Below are 15,010 nucleotides of genomic sequence, written 5' to 3'. Positions count from 1 at the left end.
ACAACAATTTTTAATGACCTTAATCCGATTAAAGTCATACTTGAAGTAAACACAAATCGAGTTAAGACATGTGGAGTACTCCTGTTTTAGTCGCATTATCGACGTGTATTACAGACATGTACACACCTTAATCACATTATTAACGTTGTGTGGGAGTTTTCACCGCATTTTGCAACAGGACACGATCACACACGGCAGTGCTCAACCGTTTGACAGCAAACAAGAGAGCACGGCTGTATCCCAAACCGCATACTTGCCTACTATAGGCCTGTAGTAGGAGAAATACATGCATCTCGGCTACTATATAGAGGGTAAGTACGCGGTTTGGGACGCAGCCCACAGGTTCAAGCAGTTGTCTATTTGCACGTACAGCATGACTGAACGAGCCAGGATCGTGCTGATTGACAACATAAGCAGAACATGGTGGTTTTCTTCCTTGTATCTCACATTCAGTACGTTTACATGGACAGTAATAATCTGATGTTAACCCGATTAAGACGATACTCTGATTAAGAAACTAGCATGTAAACAGCGATTATTGTTGACCTTAATCCGACTAAAGTCATAGTTGAAGTAAACACAAATCGATTGTACTGTATATTCGAATGAACACCTAACTAACCCATTAAAAAAATAAATAAATAAAAAATTACTCTGGCACTTACACCTCTATTCTGTGCCCTTTGCTTCTTCTGGAACTCAGTTAATGGATCTTGTATGGTAGCACTACTTGTATTGTTCTCTGCTTGATATATCACTTTGCTTGTATTTTCTTATTTGTAAGTCACTTTGGATAAAAGCGTCTGCTAAATGAATAAATGTATATGGTACCATAATGAAGACGAACTGTATGTCGATACGTGAAATTCTGGAGGGAACGTTGGACGGCGTGGCGTGGGGATGTAATGACGTGTGATGTTAATCGATCTATGTTCTATAACATGTAAAACCTGGACATGAAAGGAGTATTCTAAAAGCATCTCATGTAAACACCTTAATCACAATATTGTCTTATTCAGAATAAGGTCCATAATTAGATTACTGCTGTCTGTGTAAACGTAGTCATCGTTGGGGTTGTCTCGTACAGTGAGACCATAATAAACTTAAGACCACTGTAATCGCACAGTATAAAACTAATTTGAGGCAAAGTGATTAAAGTATCTCAAACACGGTATCTCTGTTTCATTTTAAGGTATTTCATGCACGGTCTTTGCAAAGAGGGAGACAACTGTCGATACTCGCATGACCAAAGCAGCAGCAAGCCAGCCATGATCTGCAAGTTCTTCCAGAAAGGATGCTGCGCGTTTGGAGACCGTTGCAGGTGAGCTCTTAATTAGGTCGTATGTGTCAGGTGCGCTAGTGCTAGATCAAGATCTGTTATGTTTTGAATGTATTTTTAGCATATACTTTTTTTTTTTTTTTTTTTTTTTTTTTTTTAAATAAGGATTTGTTTATCTTGTGGAAATGACAAACACAAGTCATAGAAACAAGTGTGAGCAAATGTGTTGTAGTCTCCTGTTGCTTCCTTGGTAAGGTTAGATGTATACTTTTTTTCACCTGGGGGACAGTTTTTACTCTCAGCATGTATTTTGAGGATGTCACATCTGTGATCCTGGTAAACCATTTTAGGAGTGGCTTTCAAAGTGGGGTTTATGAAGCATTGCTTGGGGGTTGGTGATTTTAAAAATTATTTTAATAGTGGAAATCACAACCTATTATTATCAAAGTTGTTATACCTACACTTGGATTTTTATAGTTATTAGCCAGTTTGTCTGGTCACTTCGATGGGTTTTGAATTATTAATGTCAGCTCGGACCTGGTGTTTTTTTTTTTTTTTCTCGATGGTTTAAAATGCTCTATGGTTCAAATGAATATTACTGTAAACATTTACAATCTAAGCATAATATTGGAATTAGCCTCACTCATTATTACTGAGTTGGTTTGTGGAATTTATTTTACAGATAAACAGGTCTGTAGATACAAAAAATCTGAGATTCCTTGCTCTGTTGCCCATTCCAAATGAAGCTGCTGCTTCAGGTAGTAACTCTCTGCTTCTTCTGAGTGGGGTTTTGTGTGTGTGTCTGTGTGTGTCTGTGTGTGTCTGTGTGTGTCTGTGTGTGTCTGTGTGTGTCTGTGTGTGTCTGTGTGTGTCTGTGTGTGTCTGTGTGTGTCTGTGTGTGTCTGTGTGTGTGTGTGTGTGTGTGTGAGATGATTTGTATGTCTGTTTGGTCCAGATGGTGGCTTATATTGTTGGATGTTTAGTGATTCTGGACTTGGTTGACCGAGTGTGGCGCTTAGATACATCATACACAGACTGTTTATCATTAAAAAGCAACTCAATCCTAGTGAAGTGGATGGATGTTTAACTAATACTCAATGACACAGGGTTTGGCTAGAGATGTGTCCACTGTATAGATCATACGTGATGACTGTACATGTACTGGAAATTTATTTTGTGAAGAAAAGGATCTTGTCACATGACTGCATTGAATCCGAACTGATCGCTGGAGTGTGAGAATAAAGCTGCTAGCCAGACAGTGTCAGTTGTGTTTGCATCGTATCTGTCTGCGGTCAAGTGCATCCCCATAGTAACTGCCGCAGCAAGGGAATGCCTTTGTGTGCGGCGGCGGCCTGCTCGGTGACAGCATCACGAGACGTCAGCCCATTCTCTTTCTCGCTTAAGTGCTCGCTCCTCCTCCTCCTCGAGGTCTTGGAGTTTGTGTTTGGGCTCTGTGCAGATAGCAGCGTCTGGATGCATGTGAGGGGGCTTTGTTGTTATGGTAGGTAGGCAGGCATTTCTCCACCAGGCTGTGTGTGATGCACATGCCGTGCGAGGGAGTCCTCTAGCTTTCATTAAAGGCCCCTAGTAACCTTGCATGCATTACTTGATTATGGATGAAGTCTGCTTCTATATTGTTTCTTGTCTCGTTTCCCCCCCCTCCTCTTCTACTTTAAACCCCGGGGGCCAGACAGAGCAGAGCATACTGCAGTCTGCATCACGATTACATAACCCCGATATGTTAACGTATCTATTCTGTCTCTGTGTTCATGTCCCCCCCCCCCTCTCTTCAGCACTGCTGCTGCTGGGTTCACACAGTTCAACACCCACCCCGATGCAGTAGCTTTTAATACCACCGTGTCCCTTATATTTACACTCCTCTCTCACCATCGGCTAGGGTTTCATAAAAAATTCAAGGGAAAATGTTTTTTGTTCTAAGAGGAAGCATCATGTGCTTGTATGTTGTTGGTTAGGCCAATAGCGGTGTTTGTCAGTTTGCACGTTTTATAATGTCCGTCCCTCTTAGCCGACGTTCACTTTATTGTTGTAGGAGAAAGCATTTTATCTTTCTCTACATGGATGTGTGACCACACTGTTTCTCTGGATTTTTTTCCCCTGTTCTTTCTTCTCCAGACTGAGTATGAGTATATGTAAATGTTACTCGTCAGTACCAATGGGCTACTAGGTTTTTATGTCTTATTGTCTCAGAATCTCTTTGTTAATGATCAGTTGTGGCTATTTGACAAGAACAATATACTGCTGTTATTTTCCCTCACCCTGCATTGTCGGGAGACATTTTTTTTTCATGCCTCACCAGTGTTTGCTGCAGCAATGTTTGAACTCCTCATGGTTAGTTTTGAGATGATGATGATGATGATGATGATGATGATTTTATGGCATTTGGCAGATGCCCTTATCCAGAGCGACTTACAGAAGTGCTTTGAAGTGTCGATCAATAAATACGTCCCGATACTGGTTCACTTGATCACTGATTTAAGAATACCATCAGTCTTAAAACTCTATTGGGAGGCAAGATAGTAAGAAAAAAACACAGACAACACACTTTTTTAAAAAAAAAAATTATTTAACAATTCATTTTTTAAGTGGGAAAGTGCTAATTTAAGTACGTTTAGGAAGAGGTAGCTCTTTAGACGTCGTTTGAAAACCGCCAGTGAGTCAGCTGTTCAGACATCTAGGGGAAGTTCGTTCCACCACCTAGGTGCCTGAACCTGAGAAGAGTGTTGATGCATGCCTTCCTTGTACCCTGAGAGATGGTGGGACCAGTCGAGCGGTGATAGAGGTTCAGAGGGAGCATGGCGCAGTGTGGGGTGTGATAAGTGATTTGAGGAAAGTGGGTGCTAGTCCATTTTTGGCTTTGTAGGCAAGTATCAGGTGGTGTGGGGGAGCTTAGGAAGGTTGAAAACAAATCGAGCAGCTGCATTCTGTATCAGTTGCAGAGGTCGAATGGCGCTCAGAGGCAGACCTTCCAGGAATGAGTTGCAGTAATCCAGTCTCGAAATGACAAGAGACTGAACCAACACCTGAGTGGATTGAAATGGATGAATCCTTCTGATGTTGTAAAGGAGAAATGGACATGAGTGTATCAGATTAGCGGTGTGGGAGGAAAAGGACAGTTGATTGTCCATGGTTACCCCAAGGTTGCATGCAGTAACTGAAGGTGGGATCAGAGAGTTGTCCAGGAGGATCGCATAATCCTGACATGTTGATGAATCACCTGGGATGAGCAGCAGTTCAGTTTTTCTGTGATTAAGTTTCACCTGATGAGCTACCGTCCATGCTGAGATCTGAGTAGACACTAGAGGCTCTGAGGAAGGGAAGGAGAGGATGAGTCGAGTTTCAGCCGCATAGCAGTGGTATGAGAATCCATGTGAGGATATGACCTCCCCAAGAGATCGAGTATAGAGGGAGCAGAGAAGAGGGCCAAGTACTAAGCCTTGTGGGATACCAGTGAAGAGTCTGCGGGGAGCGGATGTGGATCCCCTCCACGTCACCTGGTATGAGCGACCTTTCAGGTAGGAAGCAAACTACAGCTGCAACAACTAATCTATAAAATCTATTATGAAAATTGTCGACAGCTCTCGTTATCGATTAATCGGTCTGCGTGCGGCACATTTACTCACAACGTTCCTTCACCTCCGAAAACACTCTTCAGAGACTAAGTACTAAAGTTGTGTCCCAAATGACGTACTTTTACATTATGCACTGTGTACTCTACCATCTAGTGTATGAATTTCAGAAGGGTAATATCATCTCAAATGGAACACATTTTTTTTGTTTGTTTGTTTTTTTTTTTTTGTTTTTTTTTAACTAACCGGAAGAATAAGCCGTTTCCCAGTCAATGGCACTTGACTTCAAGCGCACGTAATGCTACACCACTAGCTTTAGCAGAATACCCAGAGTCAATGAAAATTAGTTTCTTCGGTTTACTGTTTGTCAGCGTCACCTTTTATTTCCAACATGACCTCGTAATCGTCAAGTGACTACAGGGAAAAAAGTGTGCGACCTCCAAGTCCTCTAAAGCAGGGAAGCATTTTATATTAAATGCCGTGAAGAAAACCTGCAAACATGTGTAGCACAGAAGCACAACAGTGACGCACGAACACAAACTTTTTAGTGTTTATATCCAAAATGCTCCACTGTGTGCAACAGGATGGGCAAACTATTGCGAGTTGCTTAAAAGGTTTAGTTTAATTCATGTTTATTGTCATTCAGAAGCTGTTTTTTACGTGTTTGCAGTGCAAAATCTGTTGTTTATTATAACACGAGCGATCTATTAGTAACGAGGCCATGTTGCTCCTCACTCACAACGTAGACACGGTGATAAAACAGTGGGAGCGCGAGTAAGATCTGTAATGTCTAATTAAAACAGTCCGATCAAAGTAATTATAAGTAAAACAGTGAGGAAGAGAAACCGTGAAAGTGAGATTTTTATTAATAATTTAAGACTGTAGTTTTAATAATCAGTGTTTCTCTGTGCATTCATTAAAAAAAAAACGCATAAATACTTGTGTATAATGTAAACTTTATAACGTAACATTATAATATAAGCTTTATAACATAAACATGGTGTTGACCGGTTACTGCAGTTGCATCATATCTTCCATGTCACTCTGAGCTTGTGAGAACACTTCTTCCTCCAGCTGTTGTGCTGCTAAATTCGAACTTCTCTAATAGTACTTCTGCACCGAACAGCGCAGCTCAACACAGCTCCACAACAAATCCAAACTCAAGGTTATCCGTATCATATAACACTACTCGTGCAAGCAGGAAGAGTTTCTCTGGAGGTTAATGTGTGATGACATGATAAACACAAGCAGTGAAATACCGCTTTATCATGAAACCTGGCGTCTCTCATCTGATATTAACTAGTAAGCTTGGGAAACAGCAGATGTGTGGTGTGTGTGTGGTTTTTTTTTTTTTTTTTTTGTTTATGTTAATGGAAGTGTGTACAACCAAGCATAAGTATGACAATGCTTTAATCTTTAGTGCATACATGAGCAAACTGTCACTTCGAGGCTGTCCACACACCCAACACAGCCAGGAGTGCTATAATTTTAATCTTTAGTGAAAAATATGAAGCTGTTTGAGTACAAATCTTCTCAGACGACAACACAAAAAGATTTGGCTGAACACCAAAAATCTTCACATTATGCCCGGGGTCTTTTGGTCAGGTGTTTGGCTCCATACTGTTGTATCCTATATAGGGCACAAAGAAAGTGTATAGGAAGCCGTGTGAGGTTTACCAAATGAGAAGGGTTTTGCTTGGTTCACGTGCAAGTAATGTAAGATTAAGCTAAATGGTGATGAGGAAATTTTCCTGTGGTTGAATAAATAAATGCAAAGCTGAAGCATAAAATTGATGTTTAAAACCCTAATGTTTGACTATGAATATTCATCACTGAAGGTTTTTGTGCCATTTGAGACATGACTTTAGCCAGAGACATTAAATCAGGACTAGTCAGTTGTCTTCAGTAAGCTTGACCTGTATGTCTTGGTTTGACTCACAAGTACCTGGGGGAAAATGGTAAAGTTCAGTACTTATGCCTGGCATGTTAACGTGGAGAATTCTGGGCAATTTGCTGAGACGTGATGGACCGTCTGGTGAAAACGCGCCGAGATGCATCAGGGTCTTGTGTGTATAAAATCATGCCGTAATTGTTGTTCACCTGATTTGGTTATTAAAACATTAGGCACAGTTCAGAAGATTATTCATGCATGACTTTCGCAGTTCGCAGACAGTATAAAGGCATGCAGTTTGGAATGAGGCTGAATCTAATTGAATATCATCTAATAGTCATTGTTTCAGTGAAGATGAAATGTTTTCTACAGAATCTTACATCTGAGGTAGTGAAAAATCACCTGACTTCTTTTTGCTCCTGAGTTTTAGTCTGCCCTGACATGTCATTTACTGATTGACATTATGACCTCTCTGGGAACTAAAAGAAGAAGTGTCACAAGACCAGCTTGACATGAACATGGACTCAACCAAGCCACCCTGACCGTATGATTAGCTAACTGTGTTTAAATAAACTCATTTCCTGTAGTGTAAAACAGCACTGTTTGCACAATAATAACACTGAAGCATAAGTATTATAAGACCCTGGACTTGAGATTGTTTCAGGTATATCAAAGAGTGACTCTCTTATCTTTAAAATCAACAATATGAATCCAAATATTGGTTATAGTGCACCAGCATTTCACATTTAGAGTTTGTTTTCGGATAAAAGTTTGCTGTTTCTGTAGCTTCCTGTTCCTCATGTCTTGTGAAGTTTTTGGTGTTGGCTGTGTTTTTTCATTCTTTTTAGCTTAGAAATGAATATAAAGGAATTAATAGTTACCTGATTTAAAGTGCAGACACTCTGATGATTCAATATGGATATTTGTGACTTGACCAACTTTTCAATTCATTCATTTGGTGCTTTCTCTGGCAATGTAAAATCAGTGTGTATCCTCCATGTGCACAGAGTTGTTGCTAGAGCTGCATTAATTGTTAAACTTTTTAAAAAAGACTGAGTTACATTATTCAGTCAGCTCGTGGGGAAAACAAACTGAAGGTTTATTTGTGCTTCTGTGTTGAAGCATTTGTATATCTGATGTAGCATATGGGTTTGTGGGTAACTGAGGTACACATCCAGAATATCACATCCAGTACTTTAATTTTCTTTCAATATTCTACCCTTCTACATAAGACTTGGTTTTTTTTGTTTGTTTTTTTTTTTTGTTTTTTAAATGTAGTTTTTCATTTTCCACCCATATTGGACGTAAATAATTATTATAATTTTTTTTTTTAACTGTTTAAGTGTACACTTCAATTGACCATCTTCCTGTACATATCTACTATATGTAATCCACATTTGTGTGACTGTGCAGCAAGGGATCTGCTGTAACTACTATGTGCTTGGCTGTGATTTTTAAACAGACATGTTATTATGGTCTTAACCATTGCTTTGTAGAAAATGGCTGTTCTTTTTCCTTCAGTGGCATGTCTAACATTACTACACTCCTGTGCAGGTGATTGCAGATCTGATTCACTTACAGCATACATGGTGTTTTCTATTTACATTGATCAGCAGTGTAAACCGTGCTTGCTGAGGCAGCACAGTATGGTGTGTTGCCTGGCAAACAAGTATGGCGTGCAATTAAAACAGTGTTTTGTGTGGCCCACAGCAGATAGCATTGCCTCCTCAAAGCTCCAGTGTCCCAAGTTTGATCCTTTTACTGTCTCTGGAGTTCTGCATGTTCTCCCTGTGTGTCCTCCCACCTCTCAGAAACATGCCAGTAGGTGGATTGGATACTCCAAATTGCTACTAGATGTGAATGTGATGTGCACGGTGTTCCTGGCATAGTCTCTGAATCCACCGCAGCCTTGACCAGGTTAAAGTGCTTACTGAAGACGAACGAACGTCATTTTCTTTATAAATAGGTGTACAGTGGCAATACCTTTATTTGTTGCACATTATCTTTCCCTTTTTCCAACAATTTGCTTTTTAGTAATGCACAAAGCTCATTTATGAGATGGTGTGACCTGGTGGTGGAAATGTGCAGTGAACACACTTAAAATGGTTTCCTATTCTTCTTCAGCTCAATTATATGACCAGCACATACATATAGTACCATGAGTCATGTTCACCTGATTTGTTTAATGTAAACGTTAAATGCAAACACTTGTTCCTGTCACATGATTGACCTTGTCTTCTGTGTCGTGTTTCATACTTGTTAGTTTAGGATATCCAAACTATAGCCTGATGTTTCCTTAATATTTGTTGTAGGTATGAACACACCAAACCAGCCAAGCAAGAGGAGCTCCCTGGCCCCATGCCTTCAGTGCTGCTTCCTGCTGCCACCATAACCCTTGCTGGTGACTCTGGGCCCATGCCCAGTGAGCCAGCTGGCACATCCAAAGCCCAGGAAAGGCCTCACAGCTCCGGGGGAGTGGACTGGGTCAATGCCGCAGAGTTTGTACCAGGCCAGCCCTACTGTGGAAGGGGTGAGTGGATACTTTTTGGTGGCGTTTGATTTGAACAACAGCTAGGAATACCAAAGTTTGTGTAGTAGAAGTTCTCCTAAAGGTCTTTACTAGCTTTTTACTACATCTGCTTCTTTTCACTAATTTGCTCCCCAGTGTGTATATAAGCTAATAACCCTAATGCATCACACACTCGGCTCTGTTGATTGCTGTAAGCTTTCTTACTGCCCTGAGCAACTGCACCATGAAAGCTGATGGTCTGGAGCGACATCTGAAATTTGCCTTAACATTTCAGTTTCTGAAGCATTCATACTTTTCTTGTCCCATATGTGACTCACTAGTTTCTTTTCACACACCACACGATTTGCCTATTTGTTGCTCAGCATGCGCTGCTTATTTAAAGAAGACCTATTATAAAAATTTTTACAGGATGTAATATAAGTCTCAGGTGCCCCCAGAATGCTCGAACTACCCCACGGATCATTTATTTATACCATGTTGTAAATTCCCCTTTTTGGGTGGAAGCAAAAAAAGCTGTTTTCGTGTGTGTCTCTTTAAATGCAAATGAGCTGCTGCTCCATGCCCCCTTTCTGGAAGAGAACGCTCATGCTTCGGATACTATGGCAACAGCATTCGCCGTGGAATCTGCTAGCAAGCTCATTCGGAAAGGCGATTTGCAAACATTCACAAAATATAAAGCGTGATGTATACGTCTTCTCTATATGAAGCTGGATCAGAAATAGTTGGTACTGATCCATGCTTGAAAATAAACAAATTTTCAGCTAATCTTCTTTGTATTGGTCCTCATTCACAAAACAGTCTGGTGTAAAATGATTCGCACAAATGTAGCTATTTTTTGGGGCATGTTTCCTACAAAATAAAACCACTCCACTGCATCTTCAGTGGCTCTGATGCCGGGAGAACATGAAGACTCATGTTCATTCTTACAGAACACTTACAACGCTTATGAAGCTGAGACATTCTTCTTATCGCTGTAGCTGCTCCATCGCGGAGAACATGGCGGACTGTGTGCGGCTCACTCAGGGGAGGAGCTATGCTAATACAGCAGAGTCTGTCACCAGTCGTGGACGGGGCCTGTTCCAACACATCGCGTTGGAGAGAAGACGACTCATTTTGAGACCCTGTTTATGATTTGTGGGGAATATTTAATAATATATATATATATATATATATATATATATATATATATATATATATATATATATATATATATATATATAAATAAAATATAAAAAATTATATAAAGAGTGGGTGGATTTTTACCATTGTAGGGTGGCTGTGGACACACTGCACGTTTATGTTCAAACACCATGTGAAATTATTTTGCATAATAGGTCCCCTTATGATTGCAATAAGAGGCCAGTGAATACAAAATGAAATAGTTTTGAACTCTTTGTTCCTTAAGTTCAATCACACATGAAAGTTTTCTCTGTGATTAGTCTTTTGTAAGCAGATTAGATTGAATAGATTAAGATCTTTTGGTATCCAGTTAAAGTGCTGGCTTTTAGATGCAGATTTTGTGATTGAATAATCCTGTTTACTGATTGACAGAATTACATTAGGTGATGTTATTTGACACGTGTACCACAGCACTGTTGAATTCTTGACTCCTCTATAACAGCAGCCCTGTCTGCAAGACAAATCGCAGGTTTATATTAATGTGCGGTAATGCGTCATCGTGTCTGTAGTATCACCTTACGCAGAAATGGATTATAAAGTTTTCAGGATGGAAAGCTTTGAACATTGCAGCTTCTTGGTACCATATATATCTGCCATTTTTGGTGGGGGACTGGTGAGTTGTTAAAACATAAGTGATAAAAGGAACTAACTTGTTTTGTGGCTGGTCCACAACATTAATATAACTATAAGGTGTTTTTAAAAGTATGATGTGTCGGCAATTTGCTGTGGTATAAGAAGATTAAATCTTGTATAGCATCACACTTACATTTCAGATAATTGCAAATGAAAATGTCTATCATTAAAAAAATGAGTTAAAAAGTTAAATTTTTTTTTTTTTTTCTTTTCAGCTGAACTATCTCCTCCTTCCCCTGCACTCTCAGCAGATCCTGTGATTGTGGATGGTCCAGGGCCTCTCATCGAGGACGAGTATGAAAAGGAACAAACCAACAAAGAGCTGAAGAAGCAGCTGTGCCCATACGCAGCTGTCGGTGAGTGCCGCTATGGCCTCAACTGCGCCTATCTGCACGGGGACGTGTGCGACATGTGCGGCCTGCAGGCGCTCCATCCGTCCGACACTGCTCAGCGCTCTCAGCACATCAGAGTGAGTGTGGCTTTAAAATGCCTGGGACTTTTTAATCAATATTATCTACAACCCTGCTTATACCCTTTTTGTGATGAGCAACACCGGACTTTTTTTTTTTTTCCTTTCTGTTGTGAATGTTGCATGTGCAGAAGACAATGTAGGGATGGACAAATTAGTAGCATGTCTGAGACAAGCAGATCTTTTAAATTCCTTCTTTCCCTACAGCAACAACCAGAAAAAGCAACAAAATGTTTGACTTGACATGTGCTAAACACAATTTGTGGCTCACGCTGATGCAAGCTACATGTTCTATGTAATAATAATATATATACTTGTGGAAAGCAAGAAAGTCATTTAGCACCCATCCTAGCACAACATGCAGTCACTTTGCTGTTAGACATTATTCAAGTTAACAAGTTTTTTTTTTTTTTTTTCACATGTAACGTTAGGGCAAAACATCAGTGGCATTTTTTTTGGGTCAAGGGTGCAAACACAATGTACCACATGATTGCATACTTGTTTGTTACTCTTGTCTGTATTAATGTACTTAATAAGCAAGCTCACAGTATGGTATTATATTACATTACTTTACATTACATTAGTTACCACTTTTACTAGTCAGTTAGGTTTTCAGGCAACCTAAACATAGGACTGGTTAGCACACTGGAGCTTTCACTTGCCTGGAGGGATAGCTAATAAATATGATTTGTCAGCACTGTGACTAACACCATTCAGTTCAGTTTGAAGAGCGTGTTGTGCTGTTGTGCATGACAGGCATGCATTGAGGCCCACGAGAAGGACATGGAGATTTCGTTCGCCATCCAGCGCAGTAAGGACATGATGTGCGGCGTGTGCATGGAGGTGGTGTTCGAGAAGGCCAATCCCAGCGAGCGTCGCTTCGGCATCCTCTCCAACTGCAACCACTGTTACTGCCTCAAGTGCATCCGCAAGTGGAGGAGTGCCAAGCAGTTTGAGAGCAAGATCATAAAGTATGTTTGCAAATGAAGCATACACTTTATCCTGATGCCTCTTATTGCTGTGTAATTGATATCCCATTGCTCTGTACTTGCTTATTTGTTCTCGACTCGCTTCCTGTTTCAGGTCCTGCCCCGAGTGTCGAATCACGTCCAACTTTGTCATCCCAAGCGAGTACTGGGTGGAGGACAAGGAGGAAAAGCAGAATCTCATTCAGAAGTACAAGGATGGCATGGGGTAAAAGATTTTTGATAAGCTCACGAGAGCCGAAATGTTTGCATTAGTGGTGATATTTATTTTGCAAAAGGGTTAGTTATTATTATTATTGTGATGTAAAGCTGGATTTCTGTCCATCCTCAGGAGTAAGCCCTGTCGATATTTTGACGAGGGTCGTGGAACTTGTCCATTTGGAGCTAATTGCTTCTACAAGCATGCCTTCCCTGATGGACGCCTCGAGGAACCTCAGCCTCCATCCCAAAACCAGCGAAGGCAGAATGGCTCCAATGCGAGGAACAGGGTAAGAAATGTGGAGCAATGTAGAGGAAATGACATTCTTACAAATGCTTTTCTTCAAGGGTTCTTTGCATAATTAAGGCTTGTTGGCTTCTAATGGGGTTCCCAGAAAACCCTGCAGATGGTAAAATTACTGCCATTTTTGCTCTGAAATCTAGATATTTTCCTGAACTGAAATTAGTGACCTATTTGCACGTCTCGATCACAGTGATCTCAACAAGAAATACGGTTATAGCATTTTCAAATCGGGTTAACTCCACAAGCAAAAACAAAAAAAGGGGAAAAAATCCAGTCCTAAAAAGACACAAACGCACAGTTTGTCTAAAACAACTTCTGTGTTTAATTTGCTGCATTTAAATTTAGTGCAAAGATGGCATACACATTTTGAAATATGGCTTTGTACTGTTCATCCAGCACCAAAGGACAAAATACTGTAAGCATCCTGAATAATCCTGTTCATCTCTGGATTCTCTTAGTTGGAATTATCCTAACTGATTTAACGTTCTCCTGAACTGACATGCTATAGCATGCGAGTGCCCTGTCTTTGTCTTTGTTTCTAAGCTAATCTGTTTATGGATAATATTTCTGTCAATTTTAAAGAATTATAACCTTACAATGGCAAATGAATTATAATTTTTTCCGTCCATATCGGCACCTGCCTCCTTTCTGGAGGCATCTGAACACAAGCCCCATCATTGCTCTTTACTTGTCTTGTCTGCTTTTACATCAGTGAAGATGTAAAATGGTGGATGGTGGGTTCATTGAGTCTCTACTGTTTTCTCTACAGAGTGTGAAAGCGCTCATCTGTTTTATTGATGTGACGGTGCAGGTGCGTCGGGGATATTTTAATAGCTGATGTCTGTCTATATAATAAACTATGTATGGATTCACTTTCATAAAATTTCATGAAGCACTCTACTGTAGCACTGTTATTTTCTGCTCTTCTCTGTTCCCACAAGATTTGTTGATAAGAATAGAATAGCTGTCATGAAATGGTGGACAGACTTATAAAGGGGAAAAAATAGTCCATCTAGCTGTCTCAAAACATGTTGTCATCTAATGTTCCGGCACACATTTTCACAGAGCTCGAGGCGCACGCCGCTCTGGGATCTGTTCGACGAGCGGGAAAGCAGCGATTTCTTGGACAACGATGACGAGGAGATGGTTACGTTCGAGCTGAGCGAGATGCTCCTTATGCTTCTGGCGGCAGGAACCGACGACGACGTCACCGATTCTGAAGATGAGTGGGACTTATTTCACGAAGAGCTGGACGATTACTATGAGCTCTACCTATAGCACCCCATCCCTTCTTTCCCACTCTCCCTGACTAATATCTCCTGCCACCATCGATTACTCCACCCTCTCCCCTTACTAGAAGCTAGACTGTGTGAGTGATGGACAGTAGCTTATATTTCTCCGTGTTGTGGCAGTGCCTTTGAGCAGGCCGTTAAACTTATGAATTCAGTTCAAAGTAAAATGAATTATTCTATATATATATATTTAAAAAAAAAAGGAAGAACAGGTCTGTGTGCCCATGTTAAAGCCTTTCTAGAAAACCTCTCCAGTTCTGTGAGTGTTTGTGTGTACATTATGTACTAAAGGAAAAAAACATAAAAACAGGAAAAAAAAAAAAGACAAACTTTAAAAATGACAAAAAGACACTAAGTTATAAATGTAAAAAATTTGGAATGATATTGCTAATAAATCTTAATGGTTTTATTCTGAAGTCTAGGTTTGACTTATCTACCCAGGTATAGTCCTGATTAAACGGGACTCTGAGCATACGACAGCTTTATAAGACGTTACTGTAACTGGTGGTGGCTGTGATGCTTTTCTGGAATATCCTCTCCTTTCATGCACTGATTCTGGGGTGGTGGTGGTGAGCTTCCTTGATGTCAAATGCACACATGCACTCTTAATGTTTATAAAAACAACTCGTCACTGAACATTGTTCTCTCTTTTTCTCCCTCTC

General features: G+C 40.3%; 1 protein-coding gene across 3 annotated transcripts in view; it reads left to right on the top strand.

Annotated features, from left to right (window-relative positions):
- mkrn1 (makorin, ring finger protein, 1) overlaps nt 1–15,010 on the top strand; it is a 16,582-nt gene extending 1,572 nt beyond the window's left edge. The window contains exons 2-8 of one of the 3 annotated variants that reach the window (XM_053650345.1): nt 1,193–1,321; nt 9,070–9,287; nt 11,315–11,568; nt 12,325–12,539; nt 12,652–12,762; nt 12,886–13,042; nt 14,122–15,010. In XM_053650345.1, coding sequence (XP_053506320.1) covers nt 1,193–1,321; nt 9,070–9,287; nt 11,315–11,568; nt 12,325–12,539; nt 12,652–12,762; nt 12,886–13,042; nt 14,122–14,334 — 1,297 coding nt within the window. In that variant the 3' untranslated portion in view covers nt 14,335–15,010. The other 2 variants (XM_053650346.1, XM_053650347.1) reach the window with 2 other exon arrangements.

This window comes from Ictalurus furcatus, chromosome 19 (assembly GCF_023375685.1).
Source record: "Ictalurus furcatus strain D&B chromosome 19, Billie_1.0, whole genome shotgun sequence".
NCBI lineage: Eukaryota > Metazoa > Chordata > Actinopteri > Siluriformes > Ictaluridae > Ictalurus > Ictalurus furcatus.
Note: the sequence above shows the minus strand (reverse complement) of the source record. Positions and strands in the feature narration are given on the sequence as shown.